Source organism: Hemiscyllium ocellatum, chromosome 9 (assembly GCF_020745735.1).
Source record: "Hemiscyllium ocellatum isolate sHemOce1 chromosome 9, sHemOce1.pat.X.cur, whole genome shotgun sequence".
Taxonomy (NCBI): Eukaryota; Metazoa; Chordata; class Chondrichthyes; order Orectolobiformes; family Hemiscylliidae; genus Hemiscyllium; species Hemiscyllium ocellatum.
This window is the reverse complement of record NC_083409.1, coordinates 69909333-69930808: the sequence shown is the minus strand read 5'-3', so window position 1 is coordinate 69930808 and position 21476 is coordinate 69909333. Positions and strand designations below refer to the sequence as shown.

Here is a 21476-nt window from a genome sequence, read left to right as displayed (position 1 = left end):
CATTTCATCTTCTATATTCGGCCTGGATCTCACTTGTATTATCAAGCTGACATGTCTTCGACAATTTTTCTGCTTCATTTTACTATCTCTCTCATTTGTTATCTTCGAAGTTCTGGTTTTGCTTATCTGCCTGCTCTCCCTTGTCATGATGTAAAACTAGCTCCTATTTTAAGAGAGTCCATTGTTCTGTTGCCAATCTTGGAATCTGATTCACCTCAGCTAGGTTTTTTTCTGACCTTATTGAAAATAATCTTCCATCAATTAATTTTTGTCGTTCTGCATTGCACCTTGTCCTGTTCCATAGCAACATGATACTTTGAGCACTAGCTCACAAATGTGCTTCTACTGTGCCTCCACTAACATTTGATTCATGTGACCTCATTCACTACAGCTAGACTGAACGTCTCCTTCCCCATTAGACCAGAAATATTCTGATCCAGAAATCTCTCTTGAACACACTTCCAGAAACTCTTCCCACCTCTGCCCTTTACATTATTATAATCTGAGTCAAAGGATGAGTGAAGTCTCCCATTATAATTATTCTCATTTATCGTATGTTTGTAACTTCCAGACAAAATTATTCCATAAACCTAATCAATGGATGACATAAATCCAAACATGTAATGGTGCCTCTATTGTTTCACAAATTAAATCAATTCTGATCTTGATCTCTGACATATGAGTCGTGACTTTAACTTGGAGCCAGTTTTAGGTACTTCTATAACGCAATAGCTGCGTTCTTGTGTAACCTTGTGTTATATAGAAATTGCACTTTATAATCATGTTATAGCCACACATTTTAAAACTTTGTCCTTTAGAAACAGTCTCCCCAATTTGTCAATCGTGTTGTAGCAAATTCATGCTATAGCAGAACAATACGTAGGTCATAAATTGACCTATTGCAGCAAAAATAAGGTTCCTAGAAAAGCTAACTCCTGGGTGCTTTTTCTATCCCTACATCTAAACTCCATTCCTTTCGAAAGTTGAAGCTGTAGGATTGCATGCTGTTTCATCCTGTGGCTTCTCATGACAAAAGAAACAGGTAAAGTTTTAGTCTTTGTCTAGGGCCAAGGATGACAAAATATTCTTTTGATAAGTCATATTTCCTAGGTTAGCCTGATTGAAAATCTGTGTGCTCAGATCACTGGAGTTAGACAGGTGGTTAAGTCCTAACTTCAGCATCTGATCCAGAATATACACAGTCAGTTCTGCTATAATGCTAGTTTCTTAAATGCAAATAGGCTTTAATGCAATTGAAGAATTTCAACCGTTAATTTTAGAATGCGAACTTTCCTTTTCTTTATTGGCTACAACACAATTCGTGCCCCATTAGTTTACATGGCCTGGCTATTTTCTTATGACGAGATCATACAAAAATGGAACTGTTCTGTTATATTAGAACTATCAATGCATAATACATCTCTCGAATGAGTTAGTGCACACATTGGTAATTCAAACTGTTACTAATCCACTTTTTCCTACAGTTTAAATCATAGTCACTATTTTAAATGCAGCACGACCTAAAATATGAAGGTAAAACCACTCAGAAGTACTCTGTCCTGGAATGAACATTGTAGCCATGGATTTTACATTCAAATGACAGATCCAATTTCAAAATGTAAGGATTTTATGTTTAGTACAACCCCAACTACTTGTTCATTTCAGATTGTGGCAAATATCATTCCATTCCTAGGATAATTATCATTGAATGGAAGTACTTGTAATCTGCCAGAATAAATATTCCATGAATAAGATAATAAATGTCTAACATAAAACTCAAATGTGGTTAAATGTTCTCAAAATAACCAATATATCTATATAAGCGCAGCCAGGCATTGCAAGTACAGAATAGTTGTGTATGGTGATGATGGGGGAAGTCTAGTTAACAGGAAAATATTTTCTCCTAGCATTTAAGCCATATCATCTTAGAGATAAAAAGAAATAAAAACAGGATTTATTCCTGGTGACATTTTGAGTCAAGAACACAAGTGGATACAAACATACAAATAAGATTACTATTCATCAGTGAAAACGCAATAGTAATATGTGCAGTGTACAACAGTCAAGGTTTCACTGATGTCAGCGCCAGTCATGCAGTCTGGTGACAGTTCTGCATTTCTGAATTCAAAATCCTGAAGGTCACTTTTTCTTCCAGAATTTGCTATAATCGTCAATTTTAAATTCATCTTCAAATTGCTCCTCTTTCATCCTGGTTCTCTTGGGATCACGTTTGCGCATTCTTGCTTTCCGTTCAGCTTCTGGCAGAAGGGAAACATCGACTGGCATCTGTAACAAATCAGTTAATTATATTCAAGAAATGGTTTTCAAACAATATGGATATACTGATGAAATGCATCAGCTCATAATTGCCTGTTTTTCTATCTGCCTCAGCACATACTACAAGTGATCAAAACATGTTTTGGTTTTAGAGATAGAATATGAAAAGCTTGTACGATTTTGAAATGATGATGAATGATTACTGTAGGAAGAGCAAGAAGCTTTATTACCAATGAAACAATTATTTATATCTGATTTCACCTTTACCTTGAAGAAAGCTTTAATGATAGAAGATGAAATATGTCTTAAAGTAATTTAACAAGTGGGGAAATCCAGAACAAAGGAACATAAACTTGAAATTAAAGCACAACCATTCAAGGTGGAATCAATAAGCACCTTCAAGCAAAATGAACACCACTGCTGAATTGTTTCCTCAAAAGCTGTTAATGCTAAGTCAATTAAAAATGTCAAAACTAAGACTGTGGAGATATGAATCTAAAATTTGCTGGTTTAGTCAAAATATAGTTAAATGAAATTGAATGAAGGAATAGGTGTGTTTAGATAGAGTACAGTAACTTAGCAGTAATGGACTGTCACATTAACTCTGGAAAATTGAAGTCTTGTTTAAAATAGAGACCATGTGTCTGATGTAATTGTAGGGAGAGGGCAGTGTAATCTGTAAACTTAGGAACAGTGCCCTTAGTTACTTTGTCCAGATTGTTAATTGTACAGTGTGGATAGTTGTGGTCCTAACATAGACCATTGTTGAATTCCAGTAGTCACCAGCTCCCACCCTAAAAAAGACCCCTTTATCTCTACCTGATGCCTTCTGTCAGTCAACCAGTGCTCTAGCCAGTACCTTGCCCCTAACACCATGGGCACTTCTCTTATTTAGCAGCCTCCTATGCAACACCTTGTCAAAGGGCTTCTGGTAATCCAAGCAGTTCATGTTCACTAGCTCTCCTTTGTTTAACTTGTTTGTTACCTCCAAAGAATTCTAACAGCTTGGTCAGGCATGACCCCAAACTCCCACCCTCACCCCAACTTTAATGAAGCCCTGTTTTACCATGCACTTTCAAGTACTTTACAGTCTCATCTCGATAACAGACTGTAAAATCTTACCAACAACAGAGGTCAGGCTAACCAAGCTATGGTTTCCTATCTTCTGTCTCCCTCCCTTCTTAAACAAGGGTGTTACTTGAGCCATTTTCCAGTCTGGTGGAACCTTCCCTGACTCCAGTGATTCCTGAAAGATCACCACTAATGCCTCTACAATCTCCTCTGCTATCTTGTTCAAAAATTTGTTATGAAGTCCATCTAGTCTAGATGATTTATCCACCTTCATACCTTTCAGTTTCCCCAGCACCTTCTTCTTAGTGATGACCACAACAGTTACCTCTGCCCTCTGACTCTCCTGAAGTTCCGGTATGCTGGTGTCCTCCACTGTGAAAAGTAATGCAAAGTACCTATTCAGTTCCTCCACCATTTCTTTGTTGTTCAATACAACTTCTCCAGCCTCATTTTCCAGCGGCCTATTGTCCACTCTTGTCTTTTTTTTTACCTTTTAAATATCTAAAAAATAAACACTTGTAATCATACTTACTATTGCTAGCCAACTTATCCTCATATTTCATCTTCTCCCCTCTTACTGATTTTTTAATTACCCCTGCTGGTTTTTAAAGGTTTCCCAATTCTCTGGCTTCCCATGAACCTTCACTACATTGGACACTTCTTCTTTAGCTTTTATGCTGTCCCTGACCTTCCCTTGTCAGCCATATCTCGTCCTCCACTTCTTCCTCCGGAAATTTCTGCTGTGCCTCTTGAATTACCCCTGGAAACTTCTGCCATTGCAGCTCCACTATAGATTCCCCTTCCAATCAACTTTGGTCAGCACCTTCTTCATTTCTTTGTAGTTACCTTTACTTAATTGTAATACCATTACATCTGATTCAAACTTCTCCCTTTCAAACTGCAGGGTGATTTTGATCATATTATGGTCACTTCCCTTCACCTTAAGCTCCTTAATCAAACAGAGTCATAGAGCCACACAGCATGAAAACAGACTCTTTGATCCACTCATTCCTGCCAACCAATAAGTCTAGTCCAATTTGCCACCATTTGGCTGCTTTCCCTTTGTACCCTTCCTATTCATATATCCATCCAGTTACCTTTTAAGTGTTGTAATCGTACCGGCCTCCACCACTTACCCTGGCAGCTCATTCCATACATGCACTACCTTTTTTGTGAAAAAGTTTCCCTTCTAAATCTTTTTCTTCTCACCTGAAACCTATGCCCTCTTGTTGTGGACTCCACTGACCTTGCTGAGTCACCCTGTCCATGCTCCTCACGATTTTATAAACCTTCGTAAGGTCACCCCTCAACATCCATCACTCCATGGAAAATAGCCCCAGTCTATTCTGCCTTTCCTTATAGCTCAAACCCTCCAACACTGGCAACACCCTCGTAAATATTTTCCGAATATTCTCAAGTTTTACAACATCATTCCGAAAGGAGGGAGACCAGAATTGCACACTATATTCCAATGTCCTGTACAGCTGCAACTCCTGTACTCAGTGCTCTGACCAATAAAGGAAAGCATACCAAACACTTTCTTCAGTATCCTATCTACCGCGGCTTCACTTTCAAGGATCTATGAACTTACACTCAAAGGTCTCTTTGTTCAGCAACACTTCCCAGGATTGTACTATTAAATGTACAAGTTCTGCCCTGTTTTGCCTTTGCAAAATACACATCCCACATTTATCTAAATTAAACTATCTGCCACTCCTTGGCCCATTTGATAAAGACTCTATTGTAATCTGAGGTAATCTTCTTCGCTGGCCATTCCACTTCCAATTTTGGGGTCATCTGCAAACTTACTAACCATTCCTCCTACTTTCAAATCCAAATTATTTATATAAATGATGAAAAGCAGTGAACAAGCACTGCCTTATTATACATCACCAAATTGCCTGTTTTCTCGCGTGATCTACCACCAACTGCTCCAAAGAACCATAACATAGACATTTCACATGTTCCTTTTTGTGAGATCCATTACCAACCTAATTATCTTGTTCTACTGCGTATTGAAGTCCCCTAGATTACTGCAATAGAGTCTTTATTACATGCCTTTCCTATTGCCCCATTTATTTTCTTCCTGACTACTGTTGGGCAGCCTTCCAACTTCTATTGGGGTCTTTTTACCTTTGGGGTTCCTCAACTCTAACCATTCCATGTCTTCCAACTCAATATCACTTCTTGCTATCAATTTAATTTGATGTCTTACCAACAAGACAACCCACCCTTCTGTGCATCCACCTGTCCGTTCAACAGAATGTGTTTCCTGGCCCTGATCCTCTTGCAGCACAACAGCATACCTGCCAATTTCATTCTGAATGGCAAACTAATTTACCTTCTATCATATACTGTATGCACTTAAGTACAACACCCACAGTCCTGTATTGACTGTCCCCCTTTTCATAGTTGTTCCCTCGTCTGCTGTGCCTGAAGTTAGGTCCCTGACCCTTTTCTTATTCTCTGTCCAATTAGTTGTTCTGGAAACTTTCACAACCTCTGCTGAGAACTCCCCTCTAACTTTTTCAGTAATTTTTCATACGACTGCACCCATCCCTACATTATTTAGTTTAAAGCCCTCGTCATGCGATTCGCCAGGTCTCTGGTCTCAGCATGATTCAGGTGGAGCCCATCCCATCCCTCCATTCCCAGTACTGGTGCCAATATCCCACGAATTCAAACCGGTTTCATCCACATCAATCTTTGAATCACACTCTTTAACTTTGTTGACCTTGTGCTATTTACCCGTGGCTCAGGTAATAATCCAGAGATTACTACATTTTTGGTTCTGTTTTTCTAATTTAGCAACAAACTGCTTGCAATCCCTCAGCAGAGCTCTTTCTACATAAATCGTCGGTACCTACACAAACCATGACAATGAAGTCATTCCCCGCCCATTCCAAGTTTCTGTGGCCCTGACGAGATATTCTGAACATGGAGCGCCAGACAGGCAACGCAGCCATCAGGACCCTCAATCCTGGATACAGAGAACAGTATCTTTTCCCTGACTATTCTCTCCTTGATTACAACTACTCTTTTCTTCTCCTCCCCTGCAAGTCAATGTAAGGGTGTGGCTGTTCCCAAAACACAACATCCAGGTAACTCTCCCTGTGTGTCACAGTGTTCAAAACTCAGATTCCAGCTCATAAACTCTAAGCCAGACTTCCTTAAACAACCAGTCACTGTGAACCACAATGGGGTCCACCAACTCCTACAACATGCAGGTACAATACATCACTTAGCCCAGCATTTCCATTTTAATTACTTATTTCCCCACCTGGGAAGTTACCAATCATTTAAGGTTGACATCAATATGGAAATTCAGCTTTGCATCCAATCTGTGTGCACTGCCTTTGAACACGTAAAGATATGAATCATTAATGACAGTGACATATGTGTGGATATCAAGATTCTTGTGTATAAGGTAGTCATCTTTCAACTCTTCCACATGGCTCCAAAACTTGGACTATGCATAGAAGCAACATTAAGGAACTTGCTAAGTACCAGCAACGCTGTTTGAGGTGGAATTTCTGCATCAGCTGAGAGGACTGGCATACTGACATCAGCATCCTTACAACAACCAATAGCACCAACATTAAGGCCATGATCATCCGAAACCCAATTCCGCTGGGCTAGTCCGAGTTCTGATTGCCAAAACTAATCACCTTCATCTAGCTCACGGAAGGCACTTGAACAAGAGGAGGCCACTCAAGAAATGCAACATGGATGTTAATGTGTGAGAGATCTCCATTCAGAAGAAACCAAGTTGCAGAAAACTTGTATGAAGGGACACAATTCTCTGAGATCACCCATTAGCAAGAAGAAGTACAGGAAAGGAACCAGAGAAAAGAATGCCAGTGATTTCAAGGCCAGGGGTTAATTCCACTTTTACTGGAAACACAAATGTGTGGTCAGAGATGCAGCTGTAGGATTGGGTTCATCAGCCAGACAAGGGTCCACATGATCAGCGACACAGAATTTCCACATCGACAGTCACATTCATAAGTGAGTGACTGCCTCCACTAACTTTGGACCTGCCTTCAGACAGAGAACTGAAGACAATAAAACAATGTATACATGCCATCACCCTTATTTTCAAATGACCAGTTCCAGGAATATATTTCTAACTTAAGGTAATAAGAACAAAAAAAGCTGGAAAATTAATTAGGTCATGCAACATCTGCCTCTCCACAGTTTCTACCTTTATTATTATTTCAGATAGGAGAAGGGCTTATGCCCAAAACGTCGAATCTCCTGTTCCCTGGATGCTGCCTGACCTGCTGCGCTTTTTCAGCAACACATTTTCAGCTATTATTTCAGATAGTTAGCATCTTGTCTTGCTGAGCTCATTTTTGATGTGGAAAACCCATGAACATGGAAGAAAACGTTCATATTTTTCCTAAGAAAGTATTCATTTCAAAAATGCTTGAAGAGTTAAAATGTTGACAGGAAGGTTATGAAATTACAAATCTGCTCTTATATGCCACCATATTATTTGTCTTTGAAGCATTAAAGCACTTAAACAATCAATTAGTGTGGATGTTTTGATCAAAATTGCTTCCTTCTACCTCTCCCAAAAAACAAAATAACCCTCATCCTTACTGTAATAATTCTTTTAGGTTCCTTGTATCGGATATTGATAGTGGATCCATCAGGTCGAACCAGCAGAACAGGATATAGCCTAGCATAAACCTGTCTTCCACAGCGAATGACTGAAGTTCGATTAGAATTGTTCCGCCTGGATGTGCTGTGCACAGGATACACAGCAGGGAGCAACCTTTCAGAAGCTTTTAGCTGTAAAGAACTAATGAAAACAAAAACATTTACTAATAAATTTAAAGCAATGATTACTTAAATAGGTGAAGCATATGCATAATCAACAACATATCAATCCTGTGTGCGAAGTTCAGTTATGATGTTAGCTGTAGATTTACACATATAAGTCATCTTGCAAAAGCACCTCCATAACAAGTTAAGCTCGTAATAAAATTCAGATGTTTCTTTCAATTAATATGCTATAGGACAGCTGATTGGTACATAACGGGTCAACTGTTTTCTCCGCTTTCAATCTGCATTGAGGAAAAGCAAGAGCTGTGGCTTTAAACTAATTTTGTAATTGACTTAAATTCAGGGTAAGGGTATTTTTAATGAAAGAAGCCCATCTCTGCACAATCTGCAATATGGAGGAAGTTTCTGACATTCCTAACAGACCGGATGAGCCCATCTGCAGAAAGTGTGATTGGTTTGACCAGCTTTAGCATCAGGTTCCAGAGCTTGAGCATCGGCTGGAAGTATTGCAGTGCATCAAAGCAGCTCAGAGTTAGGTGGATATGTTTAGATGCAGTCACCCTGTAGATTATGGAAGTGCAATGACAGAAGGACTGGGTGACCACCAGACAGAATGGAACTGGCAGGGACTCATCCAAAAACAGCTTTCCTGTTATGGAAAATGGTGAATGTGTTAGCTCATCTAGGGAATGGAATCAGAACTCACTGCTCAGGGGAGGAGCAGATAGAGAGGAAGAACAATATTGGTAGGGTTCTCAATAGTGAATTGTACAGAAAAGTGTTTTTGCAGGATATGCTGCCTCCCTAGTGACTGAACTGCTGAAGAGAGAAGGTAAACAGTTGGAGGCTGCGGCTCACACAGAAACAAATGAGAAAGAGGAATGAGTTTCTGCAACAAGAATTTACGCAGATTGAAAGGTAGGACCTCAAAGAAGAATAGGCAAACAGATCAAATCAATCGTGGTTGAAGAGTTGGTGCAGGAGAGTGGGATTTAGAATGAGATGGCATGCAAAGGGGAGCGTCTTAATATTGATAAAAAGTTGATAATTGTAATACTGAGGCACGCTATTTTTGGGAGCTCCTCAAAGGTCGGTGGTTAATGGGAAATATTCATCCTAGCATTCAGTTACCAGTGATGTACCGCAAGGATCTATTTTGGGGCCACTGCTGTTTGCCATTTTTATAAATGACCGAGATGAGGGTGTAGAAGGATAGGTTATTGAATCTGCGAATGACACGAAGGTTGGTGGACTTGTGGATAGTGCTGAAAGATGTTACAAGTTATAGAGGGACATAGATAAGTTGCACAGCTGGGCTGAGAGGTGGCAAATGGAGTTTAATGTGGAAAAGTGTGAGGTGATTCACTTTGGAAGGAGCAACAGGAATACAGAGTACTGGGCTAATGGTAAGATTCTTGGTAGTGTAGATAAGCAGAGAGATTTCGGTGTTCATGTACACAGATCCCTGAAAGTTGCCACCCAGGTTGACAGGGTTATTAAGAAGGCATGTTGCTTTTATTGGTAGAGGGATTGAGTTTCGGAGCCACAAGGTCATGCTACAGCTGTACAAAACTCTGATGCGGCCGCACTTGGAGTATTGCGTACAGTTCTGGTCACCGCATTATAGGAAGAATGTGGAAGTGTTGGAAAGGGTGCAGAGGAGATTTATTAGGATGTTGCTTGGTATGGAGGGATAGTCTAATGAGGAAAGGTTGAGAGACTTGAGACTGTTTTCGTTAGAGAAAAGAAGGTTGAAAGCTGATTTATTTAAGATAATCAGAGGGTCAGATAGGGCGGAAAATGAGACTCTTTTTCCTCGAATGGTGATTGCTAGCACGAGGGACATAGCTTTAAATTGAAGATGATAGATATAGGACAGATGTCAGAGGTGGTTTCTTTACTCAGAAACTAGTATGGGGAGTGGAATGCACTGGCTGCAACAGTAGTAGAGTCGCCAACTTTAAGGGCATTTAAATGGTCACTGGATAAAAATATGGACGAAAATGGAATAGGGTAGGATAGATGGGCTTCAGATTGGTTCCATAAGTCAGCGCAACATCGAAGGCCTGCACTGTTCTTTAAGGTTCTATGTTCTCTAAGTGTGGAGCTTGAAATCAACAAGGGGGGGGGGGGCAATCATACTACTGGGATTGTACTATACGCCACCACTCCCCTACAGTCAGGGCAAGACAGAAGAATGGAGATGCATGCAAATCTTAGCAAAATGTGAAAATGATTGGGGAAGTTGAAATCCACTGTTCTTACCCTATCATAAATGTGATAGACAAATGTGAAAGTTTCAGAGGGGGTGCTATTCTTACAATATATCCAGGAAAGCTTTTTAAACCAGGAAGCAGTTGGGAGTGTTAGCAGAGGAGCATTTCAGTAATAGTGACCATAACTCAGTTAAGATTTAAGGTAATTATGGAAGAGGCAAAGGTGGACCAGAAATAAAGGTTCTGAATTGGAGATGGTTGATTTTAATGTAAGGCTGGACGTAACTAAAGTGGACAGGGAGAAGTTACTTGTACAAAAATCAACATCAGAGCAGTGAGAGCTATTCAAAAGGTTTATAGTGAGAGTGCAGAGCCAATATACTCCCACAAATATGAAGAGTTGGAACCAACAAGTCCAGGGAGTCTTAGATATCCGGGGATATATAGGACTAGATAAAGGAAACAAATGCTAGCTTAGAACAGATTCTGAAGACTCAAAACAGCAGAAATCCAACAACAGGATGTATTGAAAATAAGGAGTTACTTAAAAAAGAAATTGCAAGAACAAAGAAGGGGCATGAAAAAAAAGTGAAGTAAAATAAAGGAAAGTTCAAAGATGACTTATATACATATTAGGGGAAGGAAAATAACCTGGGAAAGAGTAGTGGCCATTAAAGATCATTGTGGCATCCTGTGTGGAGCCAGAAGATGAAGGTTAGGTTTAAAATGATTACTTCATTATATTCATTCATTATAAAGAAAGGTGATGCAGGTACAGAAATCCGGAAGAGGGACTGTGATATTCTTGAATACATTAATATTGAGCGGGAGGCGGTATTAAGAGTTTCCGACGGCTTAGAAATGGATAAATCCCTGGGCCCATATGAGATATATCACAGGCTGTTATGGAAGGCAAAGGGGTTCTGACAACTTTCAAATCCTCACTGGCCAAATGAAGATTGCCCTGAACAGAAGGGTAACTAATGTGGTCCCATTATTCAAGAAGGTTGATAGGGATAAAGCAGGTAACTACAGATCAATGAGTCCAACACCAAAAGCAGGGAAACTGCTGGAAAAAGTCTCATGGACTGAAATTTTCTCCACTGGAGAAATAATCAGTCTGGCTCTATTAGAAGGGAAATCATGTCTTACAAATTTGATTAACTTTTTCATCAGAGGTGACTAGGTATGTACATGATGGTAGCGCAGTTGATTTTGTCAACATGGACTTCAGTAAGGCTTTTGATGTGATATTGAATGAGAGACTGGTCAAGTAAGAAAGATGAATCCATGGTAATTTGGCAAAGTGATTCCAAAATTGGCTTAGTGGCATACAGCAGGGTGGGAGGCTGGTCCCTTGCCACTTGTAGTGCACATTATATTTCCTACATTCACATGTTGAATATTATTCAGTTAGGTTTGCAGATGACATAAAAATTGGTGCTGCAGCAAGCTTTAGAATACAGGACAATATAGATGGGTTAATCAGGTATGCAGAACAGTGGAAAATGGAATTTCATCCTAAAAGGTGTGGATTTTGGGAGGACTAACGAGATAAGCAAATGCACAATGAATGTTAGGACCCTAGGAACAAAAAAGAATCAGAGGGATCTTCATGTGCATATCCATACATCCTTGAAGGCTTCAGGACAGTAGAAAAGGCAATTAAAAAGAGCACATGGGATACTTGTTTTTATTAGTTAAGGCACTGAATACAAGAGTAGGGAGGTTGTGTGTAAAATATTGATTAGCTGTAGCATGCATGCAGTTCTGGTCATTGCACTATAAGATGGATGGGTTTACACTTGAGATGAGATTCATCAGATGTTGCCTGGGCTTGAATATTTTAGTTTAAAGGTAGGCTGTATAATTTGGGATTGTATTCTTCAGAGCAGAGAAGGCTGAAGAGAGGACCTAATCAATTTGTACAAATTGAGTATATGACCTGGAGGTGCTGGTGTTGGACTGAGGTGGACAAAGTTAAAAATTACATAACACCAGGTTATAGTCTAATAGGTTTATGTGGAGGCACTAGCTTTTGGATGGTGCTTCATCAGAAGGAGCGGTGCTCCGAAAGCTACTGAGAGAAAAAAGTAAGTCACTCAGATGGTGGGGGGGGGCTATCTGTAACTCACTGCTTAAAAGGGTGGTATAGATAGAAAGAGTTAAAAAGTGGGGCACTAGAAAAGCACAGAAGGTCAGGCAGCATCCAAGGAGCAGTTGTTGCTGCTTCAGGCTTACCGAAACGTTAACTCTTTTGCTCCTCAGATGCTGCCTGATCTGCTGTGTTTTACCAACACCACTCTCCCGACTTTAATCTCCAGCGTCTGCAGTCCTCAATTTCTTTCAGGTAGGAACCCTCACAAGATTTTACGAAGTATTTAAATAAGCATGAAAAACACAAAGCATACAAGGCTACAGGGCATTGCTGGAAAATGAAATTTCAGTAGATAGGCGCTTGATGAATGGTATGAACACGATGGGCCGAAGGAGCTGTTTCCGTGCTATGGAACTTTACGATTCTCAAGTGTATTGGAATGATCTAGAGATTAAACATAGGGATAAGGAATTATTAGAGGAGAAAAACGGAGTTGCATTGCACAGATGTGTTCAGAGAATCACTGTTGACATTTAAAACCAGAGAAAGTTGCTCGAGGAGACAATAACGGTCCACAATTTTCAGAAAGTTTCGTGCAAGAAGTCACATCAAGATTAATTCTGACCCTCAAGTGATTGGCAGCCGCTTTATAAGAACAAATCCGCTTATTTTCCAAGTGAAACAGAAGCACAGGACTGTCCCAAAAATAAATCTGCGTCAATCCTGATCCAAAAGGGGCTTCAGCAAAATCAGCCAAATCCCAAAGTGAAAAAAATAATAACCCCAGACACATCTCAGCCTGGGTACAACAAGCGCTGCTTCTGCTCCGTCCAATGACAAATGTTTGAAATGTTGATTTTAAACCGACATTCATTACTTACAGCGCAGGCTGCCAAAGCCGCACAATACACCCCGACGCCATTTCCACGAGCCGGAAGTGTTCAGCGCACGGAGCGGGTCGGCAGGACAACAGCGGCTCAGGACAATGGTTCCGCCCGGACACTAACCTTGGCCACACTTACCCAGGGCCGCATCGAATAGAGTTTATTTCATCGTTTCAGAAACCGGTGACGTTTTCAAGCAGAAATAACGCTGTGAATCCGGATTTATTTTTATGTCAGCAGTTTTTTTCGTTATTTATGAAACGGGAAGTATTTTCTAGGTACATCTGACATGAAAATGCTTCCCCAACCAAATGCATTGTGAATTGTATTAGTTGCCAATTCTGCTTGAAGGTTTTCCTAAAGGCTTCATCACATGACGAACTGGGCACAAAATCTGACCTTGTCACTGAAATAAGTCCACAGAGGACAGTATTCTGTTACCCAGGCACCCTTTATTTACACATGGAAAGTGCTTGACACTGATCCAGCTTCCACAGAGTGAACAGAACCTCTTAACACTTTCTGTTGTAAAGAAATCCCCAGTTCACTGCTTGTGGCCAACTAGCTCAAGAGCCAGGAACCCGAGGCATAGCCAGTTCCCCACAAACAAAAACAAAATCCTCAAAAGCTAGTTTCTCACACAAAAAAAATCACAAACAAAAACTCCCTAAGGCCACTGGTTGGGGCCAGTCAGCTCAGTAGCCAGTTCCCCATAAACAAATAAAACCATGACTAAAAGTCCACAGTACACACTAGCTAGCTGAAGAGCCAGTTGATACTCTTTTTTATCTGTCAGACAGGTCCCCCAGTTCAACAGCCTCAATCAGGGAACTCATTTTCCATGAGGTCCATCTGGTTGACCTCTTTACAATCACGACAGTCACATCAATGAATGTTCTCACGTAAGGTTTCAGTCATTGTAATTGACAACCTTTCTCGTGGTTTTGGAATGAAATGTGAGCATCGTTGGCAAGGCTGGAATTTATTTCCCGTTATATTTGCCCATGAGAAGACATTGGAGAGGCACCTCCTCAGTACACTGCAGGTTGTGGTGGAGAGAGTTCCAGGAACCTGATGTGGCAATGGTGAAGGAACAGAGATGTATTTCCAAATTGGGATACTATAGTCTCCATAATCATACAGAAACAGACCCTTAAAACCAACTTATCCACGCTGGCCAGATACCCAAATCTGGCCTCTTCCCATTTGGCAGCATTTGGTCCATATCCCTCCAAATGTTTCCTATTCATGTACTCACCCAGATGTCTTCTAAATGTTGTAATTGTACCTGTCTCTACCATTTCATCTGGCAGCTTGTTCCATACATGCCTCACCCTCTGAATGAAAAGGTTACCCCTCTTAATTTTTAAAATATTTATCCTCTCACTTTAAACCTATGTACTCTAGCTTTGGATTCCTCCATCCTAGGAAAAAGACCTCGGTGATTCATCCTATCCATAGAGTCATAGAGATGTCCATGCCGAACAGATATCCCAACCCAATCTAATCCCACCTGCCAGCACCCGGCCCATATCCCTCCAAACCATTCCTATTCATATGCCCAGCCAAATGCCTCTTAAATGTTGCAATTGTACCAGCCTCCACCACATCCTCTGGCAGTTCATTCCATACACATAGCACCCTCTGCTTGAAAAAGTTGCCCCTTAGGTCTCTTTTATATCTTTCCCCTCTCACCCTAAACCTATGCCCTCTAGTTCTGGACTCCCCGATCCCAGGGAAAAGACTTTGTCTATTTATCCTATCCATGGCCCTCATAATTTTGTAATCTTGGAGGAACGGTTTGGGCGAAGTACACAGCACAGAATCAGATAAGTTAATTGTTGTTTTAAGTCTGTCCAAGAGAAAGGCTGAATTAGTGAATACAGTGGGTTCTTTCTTGATTATATGTTTTTGGAGATAAGTCACTTGATGAAACTTAAAATATAAGCCATAGCTCTTAATTTAACCTGCGGCAGTGATTTGAAGAGGAATAAGACAGTGTTATTTTCTGTGTCTGTAGATTGTGAAGGAGCAAAAATGGCCTTTAATACAGTGATATGTACTTGTCAGATGTGGGAGTTTAAAGAGAGTTTAAGGGTTACTGCGGATTATATCTGCCATAAATGCTATTGGATGCGAATCTTATCAGATCGAGTGGATTGGTTGGAGAGACAGATAGAAGCGATGAGGAATTTGCAGCAGCAACAGTATGTGATAGATGGCAGTTATAGGAAAGGGGGAAAGTCTCTGATACAGTCACATAGATGGGTTAACTCCAGGAAGAGTAAGAGAGGTAGGCACCTAGGGCAGGAGTCTTTTGTGGATATATCCATTTCAAACAGGTATGCTGTTTTGGAAAATGTAGGGGGTAATGGATTCTCAGGGGAACGTAGCATGAACAGCCAAGTTTCTGGTGTTGAGACAGGCTCTAATGCAACGAGGGGTACGTTGACTTCCAAGAGATCAATTGTTTTAGGGGATTCTGTAACCAGAGGTATAGACAGACGTTTATGTGACCAGCAGAGAAAAAGCAGAATGGTGTGTTGTTTCCCTGGTGCCAGGATCAAGGATGTCTCTGAGAGGGTGCAAAATGTTCTCACGGGGGAGAGGGGCCAGTAAGAGGTCATTGTCCACATTGGAACCAATGATATGGGAAGGGAAAATGTTGAGATTCTGAAGGGAGATTACAGAGAGTTAGGCAGAGATTTAAAAAGGAGGTCCTCAAGGGTAGTAATATCTGGATTACTTCCAGTGCTATGAGCTAGTGAGGGCAAGAATAGGAGGATAGAACAGATGAATGCATGGCTGAGGAGCTGGTGTATGGGAAAAGGATTCACATTTTTAGATCATTGGAATCTCTTTTGGGGTAGAAGTGACCTATACAAGGAGGACAGTTTGCACCTAAATTGGAAGGGGACTAATATACTGTCAGGGAGATTTGCCAGAGCTGCTCGGGAGGATTTAAACTAGTGGGGTGGGGGGGGGGGGGGGTGGGGTGGGACCCAGGGAGATAGTGAAGAAAGAGATCAATCTGAGACTGGTACAGTTGAGAACAGAAGTGAGTCAAACAGTCAGGGCAGGCAGGGACAAGGTAGGACTAATAAATTAAACTGCATTTATTTCAATGCAAGGAGCCTAACAGGGAAGGCAGATGAACTCAGGGCATGGTTAGGAACATGGGACTGGGATTAGGGTGCATGTTATTGGGGGCAAAGTACTAACTTGGACTGAAAGTTGGTTGGCTGACAGGAAACAAAGAGTAGTGATAAACAGCTTCATTTCGGAATGGCAGGCAGTGACCAGTGGAGTACCGCAGGGATCAGTGTTGGGACCGCAGCTTTTTACAATATATATTAAGGATATAGAAGATAGTATTAGTAATAACATTAGCAAATTTGCTGATGATACTAAGCTGGGTGGCAGAGTGAAATGTGAGGAGGATGTTAGGAGATTACAGGGTGACCTGAACAGGTTAGGTGAGTAGTCAGATGTGTGGCAGATGCAGTTTAATGTGGATAAATGTATGGTTATCCACTTTGATGGCAGGAACAGGAAGGCAGATTACTACCTAAATGGAATCAATTTAAATAAAGGGGCAGTACAACGAGAGCTAGGTGTTCTTGTACACCAGTCAATGAAGGTAAACATGCAGGTACAGCAGGTAGTGAAGAAGGCTAATAGTATGCTGGCCTTCATAACAAGAGGTATTGAGTATAGAAGCAAAGAGGTTCTTCTGCAGCTGTACAGGGCCCTGGTGAGACCACACCTGGAGTACTGTGTGCAGTTCTGGTCTCCAAATTTGAGGAAAGACATTCTGACTATTGAGGGAGTGCAGCGTAGGTTCATGAGATCAATTCCTGGAATGGCGGGACTACCTTACGCTGAAAGACTGGAGCGACTGGGCTTGTATACCCTTGAGTTTAGAATATTGAGAGGGGATCTGATTGAGACATATAAGATTATTAAAGGATTGGACACTCTGGAGGCAGGAAACATGTTTCCGCTGATGGGTGAGTGCAGAACCGGAGGACACGGCTTAAAGATACGGGGTAGACCATTTAGGACAGAGATGAGGAGAAACTTCTTCACCCAAAAGTGGTTGTGTGGAATGCTCTGCCCCAGAGGGCAGTGGAGGCCCAGTCTCTGGATTCATTTAAGAAAGAGTTGGATAGAGCTCTCAAGGATAATGGAATCAAGGGTTATGGAGATAAGGCAGGAACAGGATACTGATTAAGGCTGATCAGCCATGATCATATTGAATGGTGGTGTAGGCTCGAAGGGCAGAATGGCCTACTCCTGCACCTATTGTCAATTGTCTATTGGGATATCATAGCAATTGCAGAAACAGACCCTACGGTCTAACCCGTCCATGCCGACCAGATATCCCAGCCCAATCTAGTCCCACCTGCCAGCACCCGGCCCATATCCCTCCAAACCCTTCCTATTCATATACCCATCCAATGTCTCTTAAATGTTGCAATTGTACCAGCATCCACCACATCCTCTGGCAGCTCATTCCATACACGTAGCACCCTCTGCGTGAAAAAGTTGCCCCTTAGGTCTCTTTTATATCTTTCCCCTCTCACCCTAAATCTATGCCCTCTAGTTCTGGACTCCCCAAACCCAGGGAAAGGACTTTGTCTATTTATCCTATCCGTGCCCCTCATAATTTTGTAAACCTCTATTAGGTCACCCCTCAGCCTCCGACACTCCAGGGAAAACAGCCCCAGCCTGTTCAGCCTCTCCCTATTGCTCAAATCCTCCAATCCTGGCAACATCCTTGTAGATCTTTTCTGAACCCTTTCAAGTTTCACAACATCTTTCCGATAGGAAGGAGACCAGAATTGCACACAATATTCCAACAGTGGCTTAACCAATGACCTGCACAGCCGCAATATGACCTCACAACCCCTGTACTCAATACATTGACCAATAAAGGAAAGCATACCAAATGCCTTCTTCACTATCCTATCTACCCGCGACTCCACTTTCAAGGAGCTATGAATTTGCACTCCAAGGTCTCTTTGTTCAGCAACACTCCCGAGGACCTTACCATTAAGTGTATAAGTCCTGCGAAGATTTGCTTTCCCACAATGCAGCACCTCACATTTATCTGAATTAAACTCCATCTGCCACTTTTCAGCCCATTCGCCCATCTAGTCAAGATCCTGTTGTAATCTGAGTTAACCCTCTTCGCTGTCCACTACACCTCCAATTTTGGTGTCATCTGCAAACATACTAACTGTACCTTTTATGCTCGTATCCAAATCATTTATGTAAATGACAAAAAGTAGAGGACCCAGCACAGATCCTTGTGGCAATCCACTGGTCACAGGCCTCGAGTCTGAAAAACAACCCTCCACCATCACTCTCTGTCTTTTACCTTGTGCCAGTTCTGTATCCAAATGGTAGTTCTCCCTGTATTCCATGAGATCTAACCTTGCTGATCAGTCTTCCATGGGGAACCTTGTCGAATGCCTTACTGAAGTCCATATAGATCACATCTACTGCTCTGCCCTCATCAATCTTGTTATTCTTCAAAAAACTCAAGTTTGTGAGACATGATTTCCCACACACAAAACCATGTTGACTATCCCTAATCAGTCCTTGCTTTTCCAAATACGGGTACATCCTGTCCATCAGGATTCCCTCCAACAACTTGCCCACCACTGAGACCAGGCTCACCGGTCTATAGTTCCCTGGCTTGTCTTTACTGCCCTTCTTAAACAGTAGTACCATGTTTGCCAACCTCCAGTCTTCCTTCACCTCACTTGTGACTGTCAATGATACAAATATCTCAGCAAGAGGTCCAGCAATCACTTCTCTAGCTTCCCACAGAGTTCTCGGGTGCACCTGATCAGGTCCTGGGGATTTATCCACCTTTAACCATTTCAAGACATCCAGCACTTCCACCTCTGTAATCTGGACATTTTGCAAGATGTCACCATCTATTTCCCTGCAGTCTATATCTTCCATATCCTTTTCCACAGTAAATACTGATGCAAAATATTCATTTAGTATCTCCCCCATTTTCTGTGGCTCCACACAAAGGCCGCCTTGCATCCATGTCCCTAATGATTTTATAAACCTCTATAAGGTCACCCCTCAGCTTCCGAAGTTCCAGGAAACAAAGCTTCTGTATAGCTCAAACCATCTATTCTCAGCAACGTCAATGTATATCTTTTCGGCACCCTCTCAAGTTTAGCAACATCCTTCCTATGAAAGGGTGACCAGATTTGTTCACACTGTTCTAAACGTGGCCTAACCAATGTCCTGTTTAGGTGCAATATTATCTCCCAACTCCTATACTCTGTTCTGACCAATGAAGACAAGCGTGCCAAGTGCCTTCTTCACCACCCTGTCTACCTGCAACTATTTTTTTTATTTCAAAAATATACTTTATTCATAAAATAATTTGATGGTCTGTGCAGTTGGTCATGCCATACATACATAAACATTTACATACAGAGATCAGAATTTATCATTTTTATTTACAGGTCTGTACATTTATCAATCATATGTCTATATATTTAGCTGAGGCATCAGCAGAGCCCAAATGACTGCGTGGACCCCCTGTTCTTCTTAGGCAGGCAAATGTTACACGGTGGTCTTTCCCCACCGCGCCTTAGCGGCAGCTGCCCAAGCTTCAGCGCGTCCCTCAACACATAGTCCTGGACCTTGGAATGTGCCAGTCTGTAACACTCAGTCGTGGTCAACTCCTTCAGCTGGAAGAGCAACAGGTTTCAGACTGCTCAGAGAGCGTCCTTCACCAAGTTGATGATCCTCCAGGCACAGTTGATGTTTGTGTCGGTGTGCGTCCCGGGGAACAGACTGTAGAGCACGGAGTCCTGCGTTACAGCGCTGCTTGGGCCGAACCTCAACAAACACCACTGCATTCCTCTCCAGACTTCTGCATAGGCACATTCCAGAAGGAGGTGTGTGACAGCCTTGTGCCTCCCCCCAACCCCGCATTCGCTTTGAGGGCAGCGTGCGTGTGGCTGAGAGTCCGGGCGTGCATAAAGGATCTCACGGCAGAGCCCTTCTCACCACCAGCCAAGCCATGTCTTGGTACTTGTTGGAATGTTCTGGTGATGAGGCATTCAGCCAAATGGCTTTGACAGTCTGTTCAGGGAACCGCTTGATAGGATCCGCCCTCTCCTTTTCCCGAAGGGTCTCAAAGACACTACATGCTGACCATTTTCTGATGGACTTGTGGTCAAAGATGTTTTTCTTTATAAACTTCTCCACAAAGGGCAGGTGATACAGAACGGTCCACCTACTCGGAGCGTTTCGTGGCAGCGAGGCCAGGCCCTTCGCAACACCGGGGACAGGTAGAACCTCAGTACGTAGTGACACTTGGTGTTTGCATACCAGGGATCCACACACAGCCTGATGCAGCCACACACAAAGGTGGCCATCAGGGTGAGGGTGGCATTGGGTGTATTTTTTCCCCCTTTGCCCAGATCTTTGTACAGGGAGTCCCTTTGGACCCGGTCCTTCTTTGACCTCCATATAAATTGGAAGACGGCCCGGGTGACTGCAGCGGCACAGGTTCTGGGAATAGGCCAGACCTGTGCCACGTACAACAGCAATGACAGTGCCTCACATCTGATGACCAGGTTTTTTCCCGCAATGGAGAGCGATAGTAGCTTCCATCTGCCCAGTTTCTGCCTCACTTTGCTGATACACTCCTCCCAAGACTTGGTGCACGCCCCAGCCCCCCCGAACCAAATACCCAGCACTTTCAGGTGGTCAGTCCTGACGGTGAAGGGGATATAGGATTGGTCGGCCCAGTTTCCAAAGAGCATGGCCTCGCTCTTGCCTCGGTTTACCTTGGCCCCCGAGGCCCGTTTGAACTGGTCACATATGCACATGAGTCTGCGCACGGACAGTGGATCCGAGCAGAAAACGGCAACGTCATCCATGTACAGGGAGGCCTTAACCTGCAGGCCCCCGCTGCCAGGAATAGTCACCCCTCTCAGGCTTGCATCCTTCCTGATGGACTCGGCAAATGGCTCTATGCAGCACACAAACAAGGCAGGAGAGAGAGGGCAGCCCTGCCTGACTCCAGATCTGACTGGGAAGCTATCTGATTCTCACCCATTGATTGAGACTGCACTGACGTTGTTGGTGTAGAGC

The 21476-nt window shown here is 42.3% G+C and overlaps 1 protein-coding gene across 1 annotated transcript; it reads right to left on the bottom strand.

Moving 5' to 3' along the window:
* Positions 1 to 1274: 1274 nt before the first annotated feature.
* Positions 1275 to 13387, bottom strand: mrpl55 (mitochondrial ribosomal protein L55). Its single transcript, XM_060829816.1, has 3 exons — positions 13335 to 13387; positions 7954 to 8155; positions 1275 to 2286 (listed from the first exon to the last, which is right to left on the bottom strand). The coding sequence occupies exons 1-3, from the start codon at positions 13373 to 13375 to the stop codon at positions 2140 to 2142; spliced, it is 390 nt and encodes a 129-aa protein (XP_060685799.1). The 5' UTR covers positions 13376 to 13387; the 3' UTR covers positions 1275 to 2139.
* Between the last annotated feature and the right edge of the window lie 8089 nt (positions 13388 to 21476).

What these genes read in the sequence shown, in the direction of transcription:
- mrpl55 (XM_060829816.1), bottom strand. Translation starts at nt 13,375, where the DNA reads ATGGCGTCGGGGTGTATTGTGCGGCTTTGGCAGCCTGCGCT. An exon ending in CGGCTTTGGCAGCCTGCGCT is followed by an intron (nt 8,156 to 13,334) that starts GTAAGTAATGAA and finishes TGTTTTCATTAG; the next exon opens with TTCTTTACAGCTAAAAGCTT. An exon ending in AACCTAAAAGAATTATTACA is followed by an intron (nt 2,287 to 7,953) that starts GTAAGGATGAGG and finishes GATTTGTTACAG; the next exon opens with ATGCCAGTCGATGTTTCCCT.